This window comes from Montipora capricornis, chromosome 14 (assembly GCF_036669925.1).
Source record: "Montipora capricornis isolate CH-2021 chromosome 14, ASM3666992v2, whole genome shotgun sequence".
Classification (NCBI taxonomy): Eukaryota; Metazoa; Cnidaria; class Anthozoa; order Scleractinia; family Acroporidae; genus Montipora; species Montipora capricornis.
Genome location: NC_090896.1, coordinates 42,113,038 through 42,137,863, shown reverse-complemented (window position 1 = coordinate 42,137,863; position 24,826 = coordinate 42,113,038). Strand labels below are relative to the sequence as shown.

The following is a 24,826-nucleotide window of genomic DNA, read 5'->3' as shown; positions in this document are numbered from 1 at the left end:
AAGCAATTGCCAACTTCCTCTTCGATCAATTCGCGAGTATTTTTTGGTAATTTTCTGTTCTCTCCAAATTTATACACGTTTTGCAAGGGCTACATAACGTACATTGGCTTGAAAAAAGCAGCCACCATAGTCGCGGGCTCTTTAATGCGAAGTTGGCGGGATTTGTATCATTCATATCTGGAAACTAGTGTCCCACCTTTTGAGGGTTTAGAGGTTGGAATGTCTGGAAATTCTTCGATTTCGTCACCTCTGGTCAAAATTTCTTGATCATGGCATACGCTAGGTCCTCTATAGACCTCTATATAACCATTTACGACTTGGACAAATGATGCAATCATATCTTTAGGTAGTCCGCCATTTCTGCATATGGAAGAAGGACGATATCGCTTTGCTTGGTCCCAGATCATACAAAATCTTCATGATGAAAGTGTGCAAAAGTCCTGTTGCATGATTTCTCATTTGTAATATAATTTGAAGATCTTTTAAAAATGCAGGGTGTGAGTGACTTCCTGATACATAACCTAACCTGCGATCAGGCTCTATTCTAGTTTCGCGTGGTACGTTACTGTGGGAACAATTGGGCGAAGCTGAAACTGGCCTGATCGCAGGTGTCACATAACCGGAACCCGCGCATAGAAGATGCGTGACTCAACGGACGGCAAGTTCCAGGGTACGTGCCAGGGGAATGTAAGAATTCTTCGCCGAGTCATACCGCGATTCAGTCATTGAACGTTTAACGTAAAAGAAATCAAGACAAAAAAAAGCAATAGTCCCCTATGGGCATTCTAAGTCACCTTTTTTCCCTCGGAACAAGGCTATGTCGTTCGAACACTTTCCATCCTTTCCAGCCCTCCCTCAGTGAAAATGAACTTGAGCCCACGTTTCAGTCACTTATGAATAATTTTCCTAATTACTTTCCAAAACGATTGTTTCATTTATAACACACACTGTTTTCATCTTGATAGTAGCGTCGTCGATCGCATAGCTACTTGCCAGCGCTCAAATCGAAGCTGCCGATGATCATGCAGAAAATAATTTTTGCAGTTTTACTGTGCGTGACATTAACATGTTGGATTTCCGTCTTCCACGTGTGTGGAACTTTGTCGAAGAAAGACAAGAAAGATAAGAAAGATAAGAAAACTACCGAAAAAAGACGAACGGTAAGGATTGATTGTTTATTTTTGTAGGTGATTATCAAGCTCTGGTAAAAGAGACTCTCATATTAGCTGATAAGTCGTGTGACATCCACAAGATACTGATAGTTTTCCTTGCTGGTGTTAGACATATTAAAATGAGTGTATCAAATTTAAATCTGCAGAACGCGCCATATCTCAATTATTTTTGTTCGATTCAAAATAAATAAAAAGTTAGCGTGCATTGAATAATAGCTAACGGATGAGGAAATGTTTTATTTATTAGACACTTCATCTACGGAGCTTCGGACCAAATCATCATATGAATGAGTAATGAGTATTCAATATTTGAATGTTTTTACCCTTCATTCTCTTGTGACCAAAAATAAAAATAACAACAACCACAATAAAAAATAAAATTATTTAGTTACAGTCGTAGATATATAATAAATTTTCAAGCAGCAACATTGAATCACCTGCATGCATTTTAGCCTTGTGCATTATGCTAATAGATAGGGTTCAACCTTACTGTGTATGTTAATTAATCGGTCATTGTATAATGCAGACTGCAGACCTTGGGTAAAATGCAGACTGAGGTTATCATGCAACTGTTGAAAAAGCCCAAACCCTTTAGAAATGCTAACAGTTAAACCTAAATATTGTTTTATGCCTAATTAGGCCTAAAGTTAGCATTTCTAAAGGGTTTGGGCTTTTTCAACAGTAGTACAAATGTACATTATAAGCTCAGTCTGCATTTTACCCCTGGTCTGCAGTCTGCATTTTACACTGACCAGTTAATTAATACATTTTTCACTGAATTTCAGTCAGTGTGACAAACGTAAAGGTCAGAACATGTACAGCTTAGGTGTTTGAAGTTAGTAGCATATGTACTCCACATTCTCTGACCCTCAAAGGATTTTGTGAAGGTAAATATAAGAAAAATAAAAAAAATAAAAAAAACGTTACCACGTCTGCTTTTTTGACATGTACAGTATCATAACAAGGCAGTGCTTCTTTAAAATTAATGAATTAAATGATTACATCAGTCATTTGACACCTCTGTGGAGTAACAGATAATAAGTGAACTTATATTTTCCTTAAATTATGATCTTACATTTCACTTATCTCCATGGTTAAGAACCTGGGAATTAATGAAAATTAAAAACTGGATAATTTGTTCTACAGTGTACATGTACTTTTGAACACTTGTATACTGTATTAATCAAAGTCGACAATTGCCTGATTCCAATTTTGAGCCTTTTAGTAATGTATATCTAGCAAAAAAAAAATGAGGGGACAATATTAATTGAGTCTGTAATGCTATATGGTTAACTATAAGTACTTTATATTGATTCAGTAATACATTACAAATACATGCTCTAATGGAACTGACTGTCTGCCTTTGACCCTAACTTAAAAAAAATAATTTCATTGTTACAAACCTTTTCATATGGAAAAAGCTAGGACGTAACACTGTTTAAATTTCCTGCGAGGAGGCTTTCTGAGGGACTGGATTGTGCCTGCTTGCAGGCTGTAAACACCACAATGAGACCGTGACAATCATCTTAATTTTGCTTATTAAACTAGTCAAATCCACAGTTCAAAAATTAATATTAATATATGACTGTCAATGCATTTTTGTCTTTCATTCACTTTAATATATGGTACATTATGTGAATGAAGACTTAGCAGGTCTGAGGTGGCCAGGATGGTCTACGTGGTCTACTGTGGTCATGGGTTTAAGTCCCTTTTTTTCAGGCTTCCTTAACCCTAAATCAACCCCCCCCCCCCCCCCCCTCGAACCCCCATTGACGAGTAAAATCTTGTCGTGTATGTTAGACAGAGTAAGGTCATAGGTGTCACTCTCAGTGTTACTCTATGGGGTAGGTAAATGGGTTAAATTACTCTTAAAAGCCTATATTCACCCAAAAGTCATATGATCATAGTGCTTTCTTTTCTTTTTCAAATGATGACTTGTTCAAATGCGTGATCTTATTGGCTCATAATGCACTCAGGCAAATCACGTGGGACACAACATGTCTGCTCATATTTTTGTAATTTCATGTTACTCAAATTTCTTTCATGGTTTGTCATGAATTTTTGGCAAATGTGGGCCTTTAATAACTTTGTTGATTATTTTCACTTTGAGTTTAACAAATCATTGCACACATACATGTACATGTACGTGTATAGTACTGTTTTAAAAATTATGTAAATTTAATGACAAGTTCTTATTTAAGGAATTGTTCTAGGTTTGCAATTTACAACAAATTAAAAATAATACATTCATTATATTGCTGACTACAAGATCTCTACCACTCAGGGAAGCTCAAAATTGAATCAAACCAAAAAGTTGTTGTTGTTATTGCTTTTTCTTTTCTTTCTTTGTATGATAGGAAAAAACTTCAGTAGGTCATGGAGAGAAACTTCTTGAAGAAGTGTTAATGCTATAGAGAACTTCCATGCTAGCAGAGGTCTCTTTTCTTGTGTTCACTGGGCTGAAGACTATGTAAAAAGAGACCTCTAGCGCTGCCTTTGCAGGTTGAAACTGACTTTGTTCGGAGCTTGCATAGCGGTTACACTTCGTGATGGAATCTTTACCCAGGCACGTAGCGTCCTATACGCATATACGCACGTGCGTACTTGAAGTGACCAGAAAATTTTGAAATTTTTAGCAATTGTTTCTATTCTTAACATTTTACTACCTAGTACGCAACCAAGATTTCGTGATGAAAGCACCACTTTGATTAAATTCTAAAAACTAAAACAAAAGCTATACCATGTTCTAACTTAGTTTTGCATTGTACCTTTTTTTGCACTAACAATGCAGTGTTGTTTGGCCAGCGTGCAACAAAAAGGCGAGGTTGCAAAGGAGCGACGTTCCAAGAACGTTCGTGACATTAAGGAGCGACGTTCCGAGAATGTTCTTGACAATTCCAGTCACGCTAGCACAACCAAAACAATGTTCTGTTTGCACCAAGTTTGCTCAAAATAAGGGCAAGATGCTTTGTTCTTTGCTTGTATTCACACAACTATTTCAACAAAAAATAAAGAACGTGCAGTATTTTTCGCTCAGTTTACTTAGGTTTCTAGATCATATGTACTTGTGCGTACTTGAAAAAATGACCACGCTACGTGCCTGTTTACCTGATACTTCATGTTGTTTTGGGTTCACTTGACAAAAGTGGAATTACTGTAAAGATACATGTATGCACACTGGCAACAGGGGACACTGAAAAAATGCAGATTGCTTACTGTGCAGACCATCAGTAAAATGAAAACTCGGTTAGCCGGAATATCAATCTGGTTATAAGCCATCAATTAGGCCTAAATAACATTCAGGTAACTTACTAGCCTGTTTACAGTTATCTCTCAATAATATTGAGGGGACCACCATCTTTTATCCTTGGTTTGTAGTCTGCATTTTGGCATAAGCGAGTGAGTGGGCACAGTGGACTCAAGTCACAATCCGTCAGCAAACATAAGCGTGTTACAAATAGTGCTAATGAAGTGTATTATTTAAGTCTAAGCACCCATTTCAAATAATGCTGATAAACGGTAAGATAAACAGTCTAAGAACCCATTTTAAAACAGTTAGCTTTCAATAACTGTGATTTAAGGTTAGTCTGCAGTCTGCAAGTGTCAGACACCAGAAAACATACAATAGAGTATGCAATTTGAAGAGTGCCATCCACGGTTGTTGACGGTGGTTGCATCAGAGTTTCAACCCATGGCAGAGGTCTCTTTTCCTGTGCTCGCCAGCACAGCGAATGCAAAAAAAAAGAAACGAAACTTCTGCTAGCAGAGAAATAGAGAACCAGATGTCTCAAGCAATATGTGTCTGCCGGAATCAAACCCAGGATCTAATGGTGGGTCAAGCAAGCTACTTTCACAACTCAGTGTCAGCAACTGCTTTCCATTTTCCTCGTCAATCAAAAAAGTAATGACTGTCACATTGTCTTACATTGAAGTGGAAAAGCCATGAGCCATGATTCACAGTAAAAAAAGACTGAGAAAAATGAATCATTCTTGCCAGGAAAAGTGATAGTACAGGTCTATATTTAGAAATATCTGCACAAAAATACAATAACGTTGTATACCTTATAATATATCTTATTCAAATTAAGACATTTTTCCATATTAATTTTTATTAATCAAAGTACATGAGAAAATGAAACTAAGAGGTACTAAGAGGAACTGTGGAATGCACTCTTGGCTCTGCTTACCACACCATGTATAATTATCATCTGAAAGATTGCTTTATGTATGGCACCTTTCATAGTAATTATAAATTGTTGTGCTTACATAACTTCAAAATCTAATCATTGGTTTTGTTTTTTAGTGCTGTCAATCAGTCTGATTGTCAAAAAAAAAAAAAAAAGAATGGGCCAGAAAACACTCCACTATAATTGGTTGATTTCCATCCTTTTTTTCAGTTTATTTTTTTTATGGTTGGCCAACTGTGGCACCCTGGCTCTAGAGGAGTGAGGACAATGTGCGAGCCAGCGAGCCATGTCAGCCAATTGGCTGCGAGTCTAATGCGAGTCAAGGTGTGAGCTATGGCTGCGAGTCATGCAAGTCATTAATTATGTAAACCATGCAGGTCAACATGCAAGTCACACAGTTATTGAAGGCTAACTGATTAAAAATGGGTGCTTAGACCTAAATACTGTTTATCGCCGCTATTTGAAATAGGTTCTTAAACTTAAATGCGAGATTTGCATGGCTCGCTGTCTCACAGATTGTCCAGCCCTGCTCCAGAGGCCCGTTGAAAAAATAAATGCCATTGATTGAGTGTTTGCATAATTGCTTTTCAAGACATTGGTGAACTCATCACAATCAATCTTGTATTAAAACTGTTTGTTTACCATTTATCCTTTCTTCTTTTCCCCTAACATTTTACTTCTTAATCACAATTGTAATATTTCATTAGTACTATGTATCTTCTTCAATATTTAATTTGTAAATATTCATATGTATATTTTATTTTTCTTTCTCCAACACTGTAAATTAATGTTTGTGTGAGTTTAAATTAAAATTGATTGATTGATTGAAAATAAGATAATATTTGTTTTTTTTTTTTTTTTCGGTTTTAGACCAGTCCAGGTACAAATGTCACTGCCAGAGGATTAGTAGTTGAAAATCCAAGAACAAGAGATATTGTCAAGCTCCACAGTTTATACTACAAAAATGCTACAGAAATTAATTTTCAAGGGGAAGTTTTGGTATATGTCACTCCAGTAAGTGTGATGTTCAGTATTGTTTAAAATATCATAATCTCATGAATATATCAATGACTAGTTACTTAATGTACTATTAATAACCCTTTGAATAAGTGTGGATGTTATATAAGCACAGATTAGCATCATGTAACATTAACATATTAGCAGTTAGAAAATGGGAGAGGATGCGAACATTGGGTTGTGTTTGGAATTGGCGAAAAGATGAATAGCTATTCCTACCAGTTGTTACGTTTAAGAGTTGCAAAAGTAACAAACAAACACCACTCTATTATTTGACAGCCCGCAAATTACTGTAAGACCACCAGTAGACAGGTTTCAACTTTAAAGCTGTTAATGTATAAAAGCTGTACATAGATTAGTAAGTCTAAATGTTTTCTTTTAGTGGAATTCACATGGCTATGATATAGCAAAGGTATTTAGCACAAAGTTTACATATGTATCTCCAGTGTGGCTGCAAGTCAAGAGAAGGTGAGTATCTGGGTAGCCTGGAAGCAGCTAGGCTCCGACAGTTTGTTGTTGTTGTTGTTGTTGTTTGTGACAGTGAAAATAAGGCGAGCAGTAAAGTGGGGCAAGAGAAAAGAAAGGTCTTCTTTCCTGCTCCGGTGTTTGTCATTAAAAAAATGGACAGTAGAGACTGGGGAATAGATTCAGTCAAATTTCAATGAATTCATTGGAAATTGTCCTTTAGTTTTTTGTACATTCCACTCCAGATTTTCATCATATTAATGCACCCCCCCCCCCCCCACCCCCAATACGTATTTTTGTTCAATGTCACGAATAATGGTGGGCTAGTTCTTTTTCAAGACTATTCTGTGATCATTAAATTACAATTATGTTTTAAATTAACAACTATTGGCAGCCCAGTTCTTGTGCAGATCGAAGGACATTAATTAGAGAACTTTCATTGTTCTCAATTATTTAAGAAATATTGGTATTATCTGAAATTAATTTAAGCAATAATTTCTTCAGGAGTCTGCCAGGCTGTTTATTTATTACAGAAACAGTAGTCAAAGAAAACCTAGAGTAGATTTCTGTGCTAAATTACCTAAAGTTATTAGCGGCCCGAGCGAAACGCGCCAAAGTCGCGGTGCACCATGGCTAAGACTATGGTAACCCATCGACGCGGGAAAGTTTTGTTTTGATTTTTGATTATGACCTCAGCGTATGTCCGTCTGTCCGTGCATTCAACTTTTCATGTAAGCCAATACCCGAAGTGTCTCACCTCTGGAACCCGCGTTTTCTTTTGCCTAAAATTTGCGTGGTCAGCTTTAAGTGCCTTTATCACTGTGTTTTAGTAAAGCGCGCAGCAAACTTTTTGAAGAAGGCAACAAAACATATGTATATGTATATGTATATACTATATGTCGTACAACAAGGAAAGAAGGGAAAAAGAGAGAGAAAAAGAGCAATGCTCAGCGTGAAAGACGGCGACTGCTGAGAGCAAGAGGAAACCTGCGAAATCAGTAAAAGAAAAAAACGAGAGATAAAGGTTTCTGTGTTTCCAACTAGTCTATGTTAACTGATTATTTTGCAGGAAAACAGGCACTTTTGCAATAGAAGGAGGCCATGACATTGATCAGGGTTTGGGCTGTCTTTTTATTATGCTATGTATAATTATATGTACATGTGTGTGTGTGTGTGTGTCCTCAATGGCCAGCGCTTTAGTTTCCACAGTTAGTACGATAGCGAAGGAGCGGTTGTCAGTGATTTAACCCGCACAACCCTGGGGTTAAAAACGCAAAAGACACGAACGGCAAACTTAACCAGTCAGAAATGAAATAGATTTATTTCTCAATGGTGACTCGAGCTGAGGATCCTCGAAATCTGCCGAGTTATCTCCTTATCTTTTGATTATATGAGTTTGGATGCTCTAGGAGTTACGATTCTTGCACTTTCTTTTGCGAAGGATTAGATGCGCATCGTGTGGTTGTACTTCCTACTGGCGGTGCGGGATGTTTGAACCAATCACTTATAAATGAAAAACTCATTGAATTGATTTATTAGTTTCTAAACTGAATCAATAACCTCCCTAAATCTGCATTGTTTATTATCATCATTTTTGCTCCACCCATGCAGGATGGCTGGCGGATGTTCGAAAAGGCGGAGATCACATTAGAATGGGTGAGAGCTCTGGTCACTTCTAGTTTGGGTGAATGTCACTTCCGGCAGTTATTGGCTTTGTCTGCTCAGAAATGTAACATTTATTTATTTATTTATTTATTTATTTATTCATGTCTTAGCATGCATTTTATCAGAAATTCGTTCAGAACAACATATTCAGCACTGTACTACTACAGGCATTTGACACCCCAGTCACTGAAATGCTAACACTGCATTCTGCCCACTCCCTGCACCATTTATTACGTGGAAGATTGACCCTAAACCAACCTCTCTTTCTTTTTACTATTCTGGCGAGAATAAAGCTTTCTCAATTTAGTGTATGTATAGTGATACTAAAACCTAAGAAATTTCTAAGACCATGCAATCAGGGCTGCGCAGGCCTTGAAAGGGACCAATTGCATGTTACCGGACGGTACTAAATGTATTTTTGGTGACCAATCATGTAGCGACTTAAACATTGGCCTGCAAGCAGGCTGTTCCTTTGAAATGGCGGGTGGTTGAAATATGGTGGTTGATTACTAGTTCCTTTAGAAAGTAGTAACCAAGCCCCTATAGTACAGGTACGTACATTGTATTTCGACCGCGCGTAACTTTCAACGGAAGAGCTTGCTTGCAGGCTATATAAACACCCAAGCTACCGTTATTTACTATAATTAAACAAAAGGAGTAACATGTTTTGTATGTTCAACAAAAAAGCCCTATCGCTAAACATTTTTTGCTATTCAGTTCCTAGAGTATTGTTTGATGGGTGGACATTCAACGACTTTCACATAATTTTCTCAAGTGAAACTGCAATGCAAGGACTTATGGATACAATTGTATCTTTCCTCAAGGTTAGTAGGTGAGGTGGATCAATAAGTTCATAATATTTCATTGTCATCGTCATCGTCAATGTCGTTATTATTATTGAGGAAATTAACTCACAAGGGAGCTAGTGCGGTCTTTAAGCCCAAATTACCATTATTATGCCAAAGTGGGAGTGTCCCCCAAGGACGTCGATTATGATGATGTGCTGCTTAACACAGTATCCGGGATATTGCTGCTTAAGTTCACATCTCAGAGGGCCATATTTCCTTGTCTTCTCTTCATCTTTCTGCGCCCGATTGCCACCCACGGACAGCTCATTTCTAGTGCAATTATTATTATTTTATTATTATTTGCTTCAAAATAAATGTAGAGATTTCGCTTTAAGTCACCTCTGCTTGGATACAAACATCAGCAACTTTAGTATTCTGAAATACTTTTCAGTGTTGCCCCGGCGCCACTGCTCGGCCGCTATGTTGTTGTTGTTGTTGTTGTTATTATTATGACAGTTTGAAACTTTTGAATGTCAATACCTTAAAGCTACCTGGGGCGTTAATCGTAACCCAGGAGCTCCTTAAAAACACCATGTTCAAGTCCTATTTACAAATATCTTTCTAAAAGTATTATCCACTTAAATCTATTAAACTAAGGGAAAATATAAAATAAGTGATTGCTAAAATTGAAAAAAAAAAAAAAAAAAAAGAATAAAAAAAAAAAAATAATAATAATAATATATATATTTTTTTTTTACAATAATATCCTTTGCTGAAATGAAATTCGTGTTATATTGCTCGTAAAGTTTATGTGATTACTTTAAAAGTGCGGGCAATATTAAGAGAGCTTGATAAGACCGATTTCTGCATCTTTAGCAGGACTCCTTTAGTTCTCACTCTTGACCCGAGTAAATTCCTCATTCCCTCCTCCATGTCTGTGGACCATCCACCTAGCACGTCAATGATGTTGTATTGTTGCACATCGTACCCAGGGTACTGTCGCTTTATCTCCCATCTTAGGGGGGCATACTTGGCTGTCTTCTCCTCTTCCTTACTTGTTCGGTTATCAATCCATGGACAGCTCATCTCTAGTGCTATCACCTTCTCCTGTTGGTTATTATTATTATTATTATTATTATTATTATTATTATTATTATTATTATTATTATTATTATTATTATTATTATTATTATTATTATTATTATTATGTCATCATTATCAATGTGATCAGGCCAAAAGCATTAAAAGACGCCTTCGACAGCTGCTAGAAGTACCATGTTTGATCTTGGAGCACAGCATGATAGGCAAGAGCAGCAAGAAATAAGTCAATTTTGATGAAGGAGGAAGACCGGAGTACCCGGAGAAAAACGCTCGAGTCAGGTTGAAATGTACTTAAGCTCACTCCACATACATGTATTGGGGCGTAAGCGCTTGATAGTCATAAACGGTTACTCGTCCATATATTAATCCCGTCCAATAGGACTGAACTTCGGTGAACAAACGGGAACCGTTGTTTTTTCCTTTGGCAAAGCCAGGAAAGCCGTGCAATTGTTTAGTCTCTGGTGGATTGCAGCGTCGGACAACATGGACTGTCTCCTGTGTCAACTCGTTTGATTATTAAACCAATTGTTTCAAACTAAATACATTGTACATGTATAATTGATCTGCTTGGGAAGCGCGATGGTATGGGTGTTAAGTGCGCCGGATCTGTCACAGTGTTTCTGTCTCTCATCATCCATTAATATATGGCTTTCGGCGATAACTTGTTTGTGGTGACACCGCGATCAACCAACATCCCGTCCAGTGGAAGGAGCAACTGAGTCGCTACGAACACCAAATCATTTATAAGGCTGATCAGCGTTAACCCTTTTGTTTTTAGCTAAAGAAGACCAGCCAACTTGAATGGAGCTATGTGTTAGTTTTTCCTATACCCCTTTTCGATTTGATTTCAGGCGAATCAATTTGATGGTCTAACTTTAGAAGTGTGGAGTCAATACAATGGTGATGGCAAAGAGTACGTATCAAATCACTCCATTGCAAAATTTCACCGATAAGTATAGTTTGCTATCGTGAGTAAATCTCGCGCGATGACCAGTCGGAGCGAGCGAGAAGTGGAGTGTATAAAGATTGAGGAGAAAAGACGGGCTCGAGATTACTTTCTCTTTTGTTGTTGTTGTTGTTGTTTTTTTTTTTGCCTTCAATATTCTACCCTAAAAATTGTTCTTTTTTTTAGGTATTTGAATAAAGTGGCACAGTAGAGGGACTGCGCTTCTCTTATATATATCCAGTTATAATTTTATTTTTTTATCTTTCCTTATGTCATTTATTATTAAACGACTTTAAGAATTAGTATGTTTTGCTTTATATAGGACAATTCTCGCGATCGCAACTTCTGAGAATGCGACAAGGCTGGAGCGAGACTCTCGCGAAAATTGAAATGTCATGCACTTGGTCCTTTGGTCGTGTTGTACCGCAAATCCGAACTTTCTCTGTAGATATTGAAAGGAATGAAAGTACATAAACTTTAAAGTACTTTTCTTTTTCCGACAGGAACTTGTATCTTTTGGTTAGCAAGTTGGCAGATTTTCTTCACAACGAAAAAATGAAAATTATTTTGGTCATCCCGCCTCCGTTCTATGGCAGGTAAACACAAACACCGCGCTAAAACAAACTAGACAAGACGCTAAAGAGCGTTGACGTGGGATGCTTGAGAAGCACTTGGGTTTTTTTTTACAAGTATCCCTGGGTCACCATGTCTCTTTTGGTTTACCTTTGGTAACATTTACCAGTTCCTCTACTAAATTTGCGAGAATCATGAGGGCACTTTTACCCAAATTTCAGTCCCAGCATTATTATGATTTAATGGCGTAGCATCCGAATTCTCTTAGAGTTCAATGGTAGAGCATCCGAATTAGTTCAGTTCGTAGATTAGAATCCTGTCAGAATCGTTTGGATTTTTCCGTGTATTGTTGAGTCACCAATATATCCGTTTAGAAACACCTGAATTTTACAAAGAAGGGCTTTGGGCTAAGATGGGTTAAAGGCTATGGAAATTGACCAGTGCCTGACAGATGGTATTGATGGGAGGCAATTGCTCTCACCACTACGTCAGCCCTGCACTCCCTCCATCGCGTTAACGGCAAACGTTCGTTTTAGCTCATTTCCTATCTGCTAGCTAGAGAAATGAGTAACTTGTCAAAAGGAAAAGGTACAACAGAAGAAGAGAATTACCATGCTTTTTTGCAGCCTGTCGTTTGCTGTTTGTCGTTTCACGTAGTTATAATTAGCTTCACGTTTTCGTGAAACGTGAAACGACTCGGTTTCCCGTTTCATGCACTTTTCACGTAAAATGGAGTGAAGCTTGTGACTTTAACTTCGCGTGACCCACGGTAACTCGAAATGAACTCTGTTAAACAGAATCTCGGAGTTTTTTTTTTTTTTTTAATTGCTTGTAGAAAAAGACGCTATGTAAAATGAAAATCTTTACATTTCAAATTTTGCGAGTTTCGATGAAGCTGTTTTCTGAGTCAACAGAAAGTCAACGTGAGTTCTTGAAGAAAACTGCGGTACGAAGTTAGTTAAGAACTTTCTATAACAGGTTCCCATGAGTAGGAGCGAGCAACTCCCATATATTCCTGTCACGGCGTTTTCACAGACCGATTTATTTTTCGATTGAATTTCCGGCGAGTGAGACTCCCGTGGGAGCCCGATGACCAATCACAAGGAACTAACTTGCCGTCATTGTGTCAGCGGACCCGAACGGATTTTTTTTCCAGAGGGAAAAGGTAATCTAAAATAGATCGGTCTGTAAAAATGCCGTGACATGTAGTATGGGAGTTGTTCGCTCTCCGTCGTGGGTTCATGTCTTTAACCATGATCCCTAATTTTCCTTGTTTAACTTACCGGAAAGTGGTCGTGGGCTCAAGATTTTTTTTCTCATATTCAACTTGTTATCACGTAAAAGAAAAACGAGAAGGAATTTCTACGTATACGGCAAGCGCGAAAATGCCTTCTTGCTCGTAGAAACGGCAAGCGGCAACCAGTAAACGCAAAAAATGGTGAGAAAATCGTAGTCATGTGGTCACTTTGCCATTCGCGTTTCACGTAAAGGTGATGCTTTATCTTGCTATAAATCTCTATATTTTTGGGTTGATTTTTCCCACGAAATCAATCGTGACTTATTCATAGTTCATTGTATCCCTCGAGATTGGTATCGTTCGCTTGAGTGATCCGGAACCGATTTACAATCTCCTGTGATGATGGCCTAGTCTTTGAAAATACCTTGGCATAGACTTACTACTTTGTTTTGTACTCTTGGTTATGGAAAGTGAGAACTGTTTTTCGTTGTTGTTGTTGTTGTTTGTTTTGTTTTGTTTTATTACATTGGTGCTACTTTATTGCAGCAATATGAAGACGCCTGGAGCATTTGACAAGCATGATTTTGAGCTTCTAGCTCCAGTGTTGGATGGATTTAGTCTCATGACTTATGACTACTCTTCGCATGGAAGGTAAAACATGAATACCCATGCCCTTCTCTTTGCATGGATACCGGGTAGCACTGTCATTTGGGGAGAGAGGTCCTAAGTTCCATAAGCGATGCATGGAAGAGCTCTCGTAAAGTACAATGTAATAGGCCTTATTCACGATAGCCGCCATGTTGGTTTTCAAATTGTCATGCAAATTAGCCATGTGTTATGCTGGGGGGCAAATATTGGAAAAAAGGCAAATTGCGAAAAATCGTCTCGTCCAAATATTGAAATAACATTTCTAAAAGTACATTTTAGAATTTAGAATTAAGTCCCATTTATAATAATTTTGTATCTTTTATTGCCTTTGACATTTTGACTTTCTACTTCGTTATCTCCTCATTTTTCACTGTAAAAAAAAACATCGAAGTAACTTGTGTAATCATTCTGTTTTACTACTTAGGTGAGAAACATTCAATGAACGTGAAAAAAAAAATCATCTGTGTGGCTAAGATGTTCGTTAAAACCTCTCGAACTTGTATTGTTTGCCCCCTCAGAAGTGTGTAGCTAATTTGCATGATAATAGCAAATCCAACATGGCGGCCATCGTGAATAAGGTGTATTGGCTTGCAACCCACACCTCGGAAACAAAAGACTAAACAGGAATAGGGACTTTGACGTAAGGGTAGTAGAGCTAGAGAGCTACCACATTCCAATGAAGAGAGAGATTACGAGGGCTACTGCCCAACCCGGTTCGATAAAAGACCTGTTAGCGAAGAAGCTAGGTAAACTTGGCAACTGAACCATAACAGGTGAACGGTTTCAGAAGTTGGAATAGGATACCTGTGTCTCTTTTTAATGCACGATCTCTCAAAATCTCGATCAGTTATGGAAGTTCCAAATGTTATGAAACGCTTTTTCCTCGTATTTTGCGGGTCACTTCTCAGCGGCTCTTTCCTGGGTTTCCCGGCAGCAGCTTGTTGGTCAGTCTAGAGTGGATATCGTTGTTGGTAAGACGAGAATAGAATCTGTTTTTTTTTTTTGCTGTCCTCTAAAAAAATGATTACACATTGTGTACAGATATGTCCAGAAATGTACCAAATTAGATGCACTGACGCCGATGTAAATACATGTAAGCATCACGAAGTGTCCCCGTGCTCTTCTCCGTCCCCAACTTGAATATCACTTGTGTATTGGAATACAGACAATCAACGTCACAAAGTGTCCGGCCTCAAATGCTGCTTCTCATGTATGGATTAAAAGCTGCATTCGTACCCTAAGCTAAGAATAACGCTAACATCTACCCTTGCGTTATTGTTGGAAAGGGGTTGCAAATGCTTGGACTTAAACGGACGGACACTTCGTTTTGGATGTCAAAAGTGTGCGTGCATCTAATTAAGTGATCATTGTGTAAGCTGAAGTACAAGGCCAAGCTGGCCGGTCATACATGTGCCATGGTGATAAAGACATAACTAGTATACTAGTATGCTTGGACTTAAACGGAAACCCATAAGGGTTGAAACGTGTAACGCGCGTTCACAGCTTCCGAATATTCAGTGCGAACTGATTGGTTGAATGTTTCATTGCTAAGTACCATATTTGGAAACCCCTCGCTCTTGTTGTTCCAAATATGGTACTTAGCAAATCGAATATTCAGAAGCTTGTTTCCAAGCACACAAGGGGCCGTTACACGTTTCAACCCTTATGGGTTTCTGGTACAATGTAATAGGCCTTATTCACGATAGCCGCCATGTTGGTTTTCAAATTGTCATGCAAATTAGCCATGTGTTATGCTGGGGGGCAAATATTGGAAAAAAAGGCAAATTGCGAAAAATCGTCTCGTCCAAATATTGAAATAACATTTCTAAAAGTACATTTTAGAATTTAGAATTAAGTCCCATTTATAATAATTTTATATCTTTTATTGCCTTTGACATTTTGACTTTCTACTTCGTTATCTCCTCATTTTTCACTGTAAAAAAAAAAACATCGAAGTAACTTGTGTAATCATTCTGTTTTACTACTTAGGTGAGAAACATTCAATGACCGTGAAAAAAAAAAAATCATCTGTGTGGCTAAGATGTTCGTTAAAACCTCTCGAACTTGTATTCTTTGCCCCCTCAGAAGTGTGTAGCTAATTTGCATGATAATAGCAAATCCAACATGGCGGCCATCGTGAGTAAGGTCTATTGGCTTGCTACTCACGCCTCGGACACAAAAGACTGAACAGGAATAGGGACTTTGACGTAAGGGTAGTAGAGCTAGAGAGCTACCACATTCCAATGAGGAGAGAGATTACGAGGGCTACTGCCCAAACCGGTTCGATAAAAGACCTGTTAGCGAAGAAGCTAGGTAAACTTGGCAACTGAACCATAACAGGTGAACGGTTTTAGAAGTTGGAATAAGATACCTGTGTCTCTTTTTAATGCACGATCTCTCAAAATCTCGATCAGTTATCAGTTATGGAAGTTCCAAATGTTATGAAACGCTTTTTCCTCGTATTTTGCGGGTCACTTCTCAGCGGCTCTTTCCTGGGTTTCCCGGCAGCAGCTTGTTGGTCAGTCTAGAGTGGATATCGTTGTTGGTAAGGCGAGAATAGAATCTGTTTTTTTTTGCTGTCCTCTAAAAAATGATTACATATTGTGTACAGATATGTCCAGAAATGTACCAAATTAGATGCACTGACGCCGATGTAAATACATGTAAGCATCACGAAGTGTCCCCGTGCTCTTCTCCGTCCCCAACTTGAATATCACGTGTGTATTGGAATACAGACAATCAACGTCACAAAGTCTCCGGCCCCAAATGCTGCTTCTCATGTATGGATTAAAAGCTGCATTCATACCCTAAGCTAAGAATAACGCTAACATCTACCCTTGCGTTATTGTTGGAAAGGGGTTGCAAATGCTTGGACTTAAACGGACGGACACTTCGTTTTGGATGTCAAAAGTGTGCGTGCATCTAATTAAGTGATCATTGTGTAAGCTGAAGTACAAGGCCAAGCTGGCCAGTCATACATGTGCCATGGTGATAAAGACATAACTAGTATACTAGTATGCTTGGACTTAAACGGACACTTCATGTTGGATGTCAAAACTGAGCGTGTATCTAATTAAGTGGTCATTGTGTAAGCTGAAGTACAAGGCCAAGCTGGCCAGTTAGACATGTGCCATCGTGATAAAGACGTACACCCGGTATCGATACCTGCCTTAAATGTTGCAGACCAGGACCGAATGCTCCTGTGCAATGGATGAGAGAGTGTGTTTTGTCGCTGAGTCCTGAGAAGGGAAAGCAGAGGTCCAAAATCCTTCTCGGCCTTAACTTCTATGGACAAGAGTTTGGACCAAATGGTGGAAAACGTACGTACCAGTAATCATATTGCAAGAACTTCCACCGATGACCCATCGTACCCACCGTCTAATAGACCGCATTCGTATTGTCATTATTGGACTGGAACTAGCCTGAAATGGAGTCTAATGCGGGGGAATGTATTAAAAAGTATTTGCATTTGATCATGAAAAGATTCCCCCGCATTAGCCTCCGTTCCAAGCTAGTTCCTGAGAATAAGAATATGGTCTATTTCTTTTAATATCACAGTTTTTCATTATTTGTATATATATCTTTTAATGTCCAGTTTAATGTCTTTTTTGTTTTATTAACTTTATCTTTCTTTTCTTTTTTTTTTTTCAATGAAAAATTGTTGTCAGCAGCTATCTTAGGATCAAGGTAGGATCATTCATTAAGAAAACCGTGCTGTGTGTTTTGTATTTCGCGTAATTGTAGAAAAAGAGATAGTTGATGTCATTAAATTCTCAACCTCAGATAATGCAATTCTAGCTTTCTCATTGGTTCCCTGGATCTCGGTTATCAGCCATTATAAAAAAAAACTGGATCATTGGATAATGCAATTCGAGAGTTTTGATTGGCTAAGCCATCATGAGTTGTGAGCCATTATGCCATGACAACACGACAAGCATATGCGTGATTTTTTGGGCCTTTTAATTTTATTGTAGTCTAGTTTTCTATATTTTGGAGTCGTTTTTAATAAAACAATTATTCCACTCGCGCTTGTTGGATACGAGATGATTATAGCCAACTCGGCGCTACGCGCCTCGTTGGCTATCTTTCATCTCATATCCAACGCGCGCTCATGGAATAATTGTTAATTAACCCTTGGCGGACTCTCACTCTGGAATACTCGAAATAAACCCGTCTGCTCCTTTGCAGCCTGGAGCCGAATTACGACCTGGAGGCCGTTTCTCGAAAGTCCCGAAACTTTACGGGCCATTTTCGGGTGACACAATTCCTTTTGTAACTCAAGAACGGAGAGCATTTAATTCGTCAAACTTCACAGTTAATTTTCTTTTTGTTACCTTGAAACCATGTTAAAAGATCGGCTTTCCAAAACAAGCGGTAAGCAATTTCACAGATGGCTTTTCTGGCTCGAAAAGTTTTCGGGACTTTCGAGAAACGGGCCCCTGTAGTTTGGATGCTCTGTCATTGAGCTATAGGAGATTCGTGATGTGAGATAAGCCGTTAATGAAAGATCTGTGCATTTAAAGTGCGGGTTACAGGCGAAAGGTAAAAGTCATCCTGGCACTTTTCCAAATAATTAAGAAATTGTCTGTCATAGACACCTATAAATTCCAGCTTGCTCCAGTGGGATTCGAACCCATGTCCTGTGTGATGCCGGTGCGCGCAATTGTTGGAACTGCGTAGAGCCACCTCAAAAGTTTTGCACTTTTTCTTCCTTTTAGATATATTGAACTACTAGAGAAACATAAAACTGAAAAACTCGTTTGGGAGGAAGGCGTTGCTGAACATTCATTTACATTTGCGTGAGTTCAAAACATCTTTCAGTCATGCATGTAAGGAATTCTGACCATTAAGAATAGACCATTTTCGAATTCTCACGGGTGGACTGGATCTAGCATAAAATGGAGGCTAATGCGGGCAAATCTTTTCACTCACAAATTAATTTGCCCTCATTAGCTTCTATTTCATGCTTGATCCAGTCCAGCCGTGAAAATTCGAAAATGGTTTATTGAGTCAGCACGACTATAAATTTGTTTCCTGCATCGTTACCAACAGCCAACAGATTCCTCATCATTATGAAAAACACCAATGAAATATTCGCGCGAAAACATGAGATCTTCACACGTGAAAAGGTGACCGTTGCTATGGTTACATAATAAATCGCCCTGTTATTTTACGTCAGGACTACAAAACATATTGAAGTGAAATGGTTTGGTATTTCATTGGTGTTTATATGGAATTTCTGGAAAGTTGCGACAAGACAAGAGAAATAGAGGATAGTACTCCTCTGAAAACTACAAGCAAACATAAAAAAAAAAAAAAAAATTCTTGCTTCCAATGTAAGACTTTTTATAATTTGGGCACCAGGCATTTTTGTTTGTATTAATAACCAGTATTTGTATTAAAGCCCGCATTTCAATCTCTTCCATGTATATTTATTGTCCATAAAATAAAAAGAAAATTACACGTTAGCTCGAAGATATGAATCTTATGTTTTCGTGGCAACAACAATATCTCACTCGAACCTAAAATTCATATCTTCTGTCCACCGTGTAATATCCTCTATATATTTAGGGGAAAAAAGTTATGGGCTAACTAAACAGTTAAAGAGCCTATACGGCCTCCAGGGTTTTTATTGTTTGCTTATCTCTATAAAGCGTAGATAAATGCCCCAAAAATAATTTTTCGATTCCGCCACTGTTTGACCCAAATCAAGCTTCAAAGTTCGCACTTTGGCCACGCCCAATCAAGTTGACCGGGAGACAGCACCAGGAAGAGACTTGGTTCCAGAATCGACTGTGACGTCAGTTTAGGAACCGCGCACCAAATCCAATTTTTTTGGAGGATCATTTTTGCTTTGTTCCTTTTGCTGGCTCTTTGGAAAGTATGCCTGATAGATGTGCTGTTTCGGGTTGTTCAAATATTTCTGATGCAAAGAAGGGCATAGCATTCCCTTTTATAGTGACGATCGAAGTGAAGTGAAGGCCAGAAAGAAAAAAACGGACGAACTTCGTGAAGTTAAAGCGCGACAAGTGAGCACCAAGCGATTCATATGCTCTCCGTTCTTGTCACTTTGCTCCCGAGGACTTCACGCTGCGGCTATCGTGTGGAAGTCTTAAATGCCAGCGAACACTCATAAAGGATAACGTTGGTGTTCTTCCAGTACCAAAGTTCCCGCGCAATAGCTGGGGAGAAGAAGATTTATCCGATCGAAGTCGTCGTCAGGTATGTCACGCCACAATCATCGTCGTTTTTTAAACATTGTATGAAAATCGGGCATTTCAATTCTTTTTTTTTTTTTTTTTTTCACTTCTGGCGTGCTCTAGTACGCTTTCTATTTTCGTTACAGACCTGTAGATTCTCAGCTCCTTCTACTGACGATTCTGAGAGTTTTGTCATTGCGGATCAAGTAGAGAAAAATATAGATCCTGAACCGACGAAAGCAGTAGACCTAAAAATTCTGGCAGATCCTTTCTTTATCACCACTAATGCACGTGCTTTCTTGTACGATTATGTCAAACCAGTTTTGTAGCTGCTGTTTTCTTTCTTCCATTTTTGTCCTTTCACGATTACATTCACGAAACCAATCTTCAGCAGCCAGTGGCTCTTGACACTAGGGGCCTTCTTCTGAATCGGAAGGAGCATCACCGTCAAATAAGTCTTTATCTTCGTGCTCTATCTCCTCGTTCGAATCCGATGAAAGACCGTTTCCATCATCTTCAGAAGAAAAGTCGGTTTGATGTTCCATCACTCACTAAACGATGTCCTAAAGCGTCGCTTAATTAATGAAACTACACGGTGATCGGGTTATGAAGGTAGTCAAGCTTTCTCTTCCAATTTCGAGTCGTTCCTGAAGTGCCCTCACGAGTCAACAATCTTCGATTACGCGGTGAACTTGATTGGGCGTGTCCAAACCGCAAACTTTGAAGCTTGATTTCGGGGTCAAAAAGTGGCGGAATCGAAAAATTATTTTTGGGACATTTATCTACGCTGTATGGCGATGCCAAAACCATAAAAACCCTGGAGGCCGGATAGACACTCTAAGAGACTTCAGGTAGATAGCCTTAGATTTTAAATTAACCGCTGAACTGATCGTTTGTCGCATTCAGCAGACTGGCACTACCCATAATTCGCGACGAACTCACTATTAGCATTTCAAAATTGGTTTGTTTGTGGAGAACTTGAAATGGGTGTCACTGCGGTTACAGGGTAGAATTTCCCTCTTTACGTGTTACTTCGAATGACCGACGACCGACTCCTGATATTTGCTAATGTCAATTTGCAGCGCTGGAGGAGCAAACCATGTCGTATTTTACCCAACGCTAAAGGTAAGAGGCATTCTCGTTCTCAGTAACGCTATCCTTTTGGCCAGCGCTTCGATCCGCAACACTGGCCAATACAATCGCTGCTCTGGAAACGAGAATGAGTAAGAGGATGGCAAAGAAAACTCATGCGAGTAATTTTTCCCGGTTTTCAATACGAAGATGCGCTCGACTTAGTAGGGGTTGACCCACTGTACGTTCGTAGGATAGATTCGTGCAAGTCGTTTGTCATTAAGGCTAAAGAAGTTCTCAGAGTTCTTTATTCGCCCACTGTCGTGTCGCATGATCGTAATCTCCGTTCAGGGAACAAAACTGTTTACCCAACTTTAGGCCGCACAGCTCGTCTTAATAACTTTGTTACTGTTAAATACCAATGCTAGATATGTTTGCTGTCTCTGACCTTTCCTGTAATTCAGGTTTATACCTGCTATTGGATACATTAAACGATTGATTGGTTGATTGATTCGTTTTCTTTGGTCGATTGATAACTCTTCTTGTTGTTGTTTCCTTCAGTGACAACTGTTTTGATTGCCGCTTTGGCTTGATATCTCTCTGCTAAGTCTCTAAAAACGCACTGAAACAATCGCAAAATTTATTTTCCACACTTCATTGAGAACATGCCTAATATCAGTGTGTTTGTTTTTCTAAGTCCATACAAGTCCGACTAGACCTTGCAAAAGAGCTGGAAGTTGGAATCTCGATTTGGGAAATTGGACAAGGATTGGACTACTTTTACGAATTGTTGTGATGTACAATTTAATATTCTTCATCCTATTTAAAAGAAAAAAAGCTTATGTAAAGCCCCTTTTAATAATTAAAATTATAACCTCAAGAATTGATCGTTTGAACAGTGATTTTTTTTTCCATTTTAGTTTAGAAACGTTCTTTCGTTGCCCTTCTATCTTATGTCAATATTTTCTTTTCTTGGGTTATAAAACATGTTTGAATTCATACGAAAGTCTTGAGCCGTGTTCACACTCAACGTTGATTATGATCAACTGAAGTATAATTCAGGCTATCACTACTCCATTCAATTTTATTCAATTATGGTTCTGTTCACATGTGCGAAAATTCAAATACGGTGGGCAGGGTAATTTCGCAGTGTGAGACAAAAAATTGACAAAACAAAACATGCGATTGCGATTGTTAAAGTTAAGCCTCCTTTTGCTTTTCATTGACATCCGGGCTATGAAAAGGGAATCAAATTGAGTTCAAATTTCATTCTAAGTTTGCGTTTTTGACTGCTGTCAATCACATTTGAGGCCTCACTTTTTGGACAGCTAAAAGTGTGGATCGATACCAATCAATCACGACTCCGAATATGACCTATTTTTTGCCTACAGTGATTGACACTTTTGAAATGTTTCGAACTGAACTTCACAATCGGGGTGCTTATCACTCGAAAAAGCCGGAAATTTTATTCAAACTCCGATTTTCTTTAGTTTATTTATTTATTTTTGTTCTTGGTGCGCCATCTTTTAAGTGAAAAAACAAAACAAAACATGTTTGCACATCACGTAATATGCAAAAACAAATGGCATATTTACGTGATTGAAAGGGTTTTGCCCTATGTAACGTAATGTGCATTCCGAATCGGGAAAATGTTTGCATTGTTGAGTCTGGAATCCCGGGCTTTGGACTCGGGAATCCAGTCCTAGGCTTATAGAATCCCGATAAAATCTGAAATCTGGCCATGTCAGTAATCCGGAATCTATACAGACGAATCTGGAGTTGAGAACTTGGAATCCAGATTCCAAGACTGTTTTAGATTACCTTACATGGGGCGGAAGGGTTGTCCAAACAAATCTGACATATACTGTCCTATCCACAATAGCAAGCACATTTGGTCTAGTTTATACACCGTATAATAATCGTGCCATTTAATTCAGACATGGCGAATTATAAACACAGGGAGCCCGCATAATCTGTTTGTGTAACCGTTTGTAATTTTATAATAACTTTACTGGATTCACTGTTCGCTTTTTCTGTAGCGATACATCGATAAATATGTGTATGGACCAATGCTAGAGAAACGTTGTATTACCCGCGGTGTACTGTCGTTCTTTCACCCAGATTTGGTATTTTGAGCGTTTTTGCAGATATCGAGTTCGCTGTTTACTGTGTCTCTCAATAGAAGGACAAGAGTGGAAAGTATATAATTGACCGCGCCCCATGGGGGCTTTCCAGGGCCAATGAAACATAGCCTGTGTAGAGACTTGACTGATTAGAGTGTAATGTGAAGTGCTAGTTTTCTACCCCATATGAACCATGTGAGCGTTAGCCCCACTAATGGAAATGGGCCCACACAAGGACAGAGCAAAACTCTGACCAGGGTGGAAATTGAACCCACGACCTTCTGAGAGGAGCATGCATCTGCGATTTACCGTTGATAAGCGTGTTCAGTACCACTTGATTTTTCCTGGAATGTGTTGAAAATGATTTGATTGGTTATTACCCCTCCAGCATTACATCGATAAAACGAGTTTTGATTGACTTTTATTTTTATTTTTCCACATCAAACCGTTAGAGATTTTACGATGAGTTCGTGTGCACTTTGTGCATGGTAAAAATCTTTCTCTTAAAGAGCGGAATTGTTATCTATGGAGTGTAAAGTGGAAATCGAGTCTACATACATTTGTAGGAATTGTTTCTTAGTGCTGAAGAAACGAAAGCGCTCCTGACGAATCTTCACGAGGTGAATATAGTAACGTATAGTAAAACGTTTCCCGCCATCCCCTTACCAGTCAATGTAATCCCAACGCCTTGCTCGAACCAGCCTAGCCATTCTCAAGAACAATCTACAAAGCGTGTTGCCCATGAAGGTTTGAGACGTGTACCTATCGACGAAAACAGCTCATCGGCAATGATCACAGCTGCTCTGAAGATCAGAGCCGTACCCGGTTGGAAGACTTGCAAATACATACTTTCCTTTAAAGAGTGCTTCTCTGCTATAAAGCCAAGGAATCTTAAAACTATCGGAGACGCTCTTCAATACACTTTTGGAATCTGCCTCATTTGCCACAATTTTGAAAATTTAGCTACAAAGAAACAACAACAACGGCTGTTAAGAATCCTAATTGGCTAACTGGCCGGAGGCAGACCAGTTGACTATTTGCAAGTGCAGCTGAGAAGTTGAACCACGGACTTCCTGGAACAAACTTCAACGAGTGGTCAGAGCGGGTCTTAAATTCGGGATCTTCAGAGCTCAAGGCAAGCGCCCTAACCACCGGGTCACGCTGCCTTCGCAGGAGAATGGCTAAAAGATTCACCCTTCTTCCCCTTTTTTTCGATCGAAAATCCATCCAAACGGCCCGAAGCTGGCCCTCGAAGAAAATTAAAATCTCATATCTTCCGAGCGGTCGAAATGCGTAACAAGTTCTCGTGTGCCGGCCTCAAGCCTTCCTGCTGATTGCCTCTTTCTGATTGGACGCCGTTTGAGTTCGTCACATTTATATTTCCTTCGAAGGCCAGCTCCGGGCCTTTTGGATAGATTTTCGTAAGAGCAAGACCATGGCCCTTTTTCGCATGGCGATCATTTTGAGTCCTGCAGGGTCTGAAAACTTTTTTTGCTCCCCCTGAACTCGCTTCCAAGCACATCAAGTAGAGGCTTGGGGTACCAACTCTATTTTCTTTGACCAGCATGGAGGCCGAGTGACAAAGTTCCATTAAACTGGTTTCACGAGGCAATTGTCCCTCCTTGTTGCTAGG

The 24,826-nt window shown here is 38.9% G+C and overlaps 1 protein-coding gene across 1 annotated transcript; it reads left to right on the top strand.

Annotated features, from left to right (window-relative positions):
* The first annotated feature begins 910 nt into the window (after window positions 1–910).
* LOC138032667 (chitinase domain-containing protein 1-like) lies at window positions 911–21,955 on the top strand. The gene is made up of 14 exons (XM_068880374.1): window positions 911–1,160; window positions 6,230–6,373; window positions 6,759–6,844; window positions 7,911–7,957; window positions 8,453–8,497; window positions 9,224–9,330; window positions 11,247–11,308; window positions 11,845–11,937; window positions 13,698–13,802; window positions 16,983–17,119; window positions 17,471–17,486; window positions 18,518–18,598; window positions 21,082–21,124; window positions 21,768–21,955. The coding sequence occupies exons 1-14, from the start codon at window positions 1,017–1,019 to the stop codon at window positions 21,864–21,866; spliced, it is 1,209 nt and encodes a 402-aa protein (XP_068736475.1). The 5' UTR covers window positions 911–1,016; the 3' UTR covers window positions 21,867–21,955.
* Window positions 21,956–24,826: the final 2,871 nt, after the last annotated feature.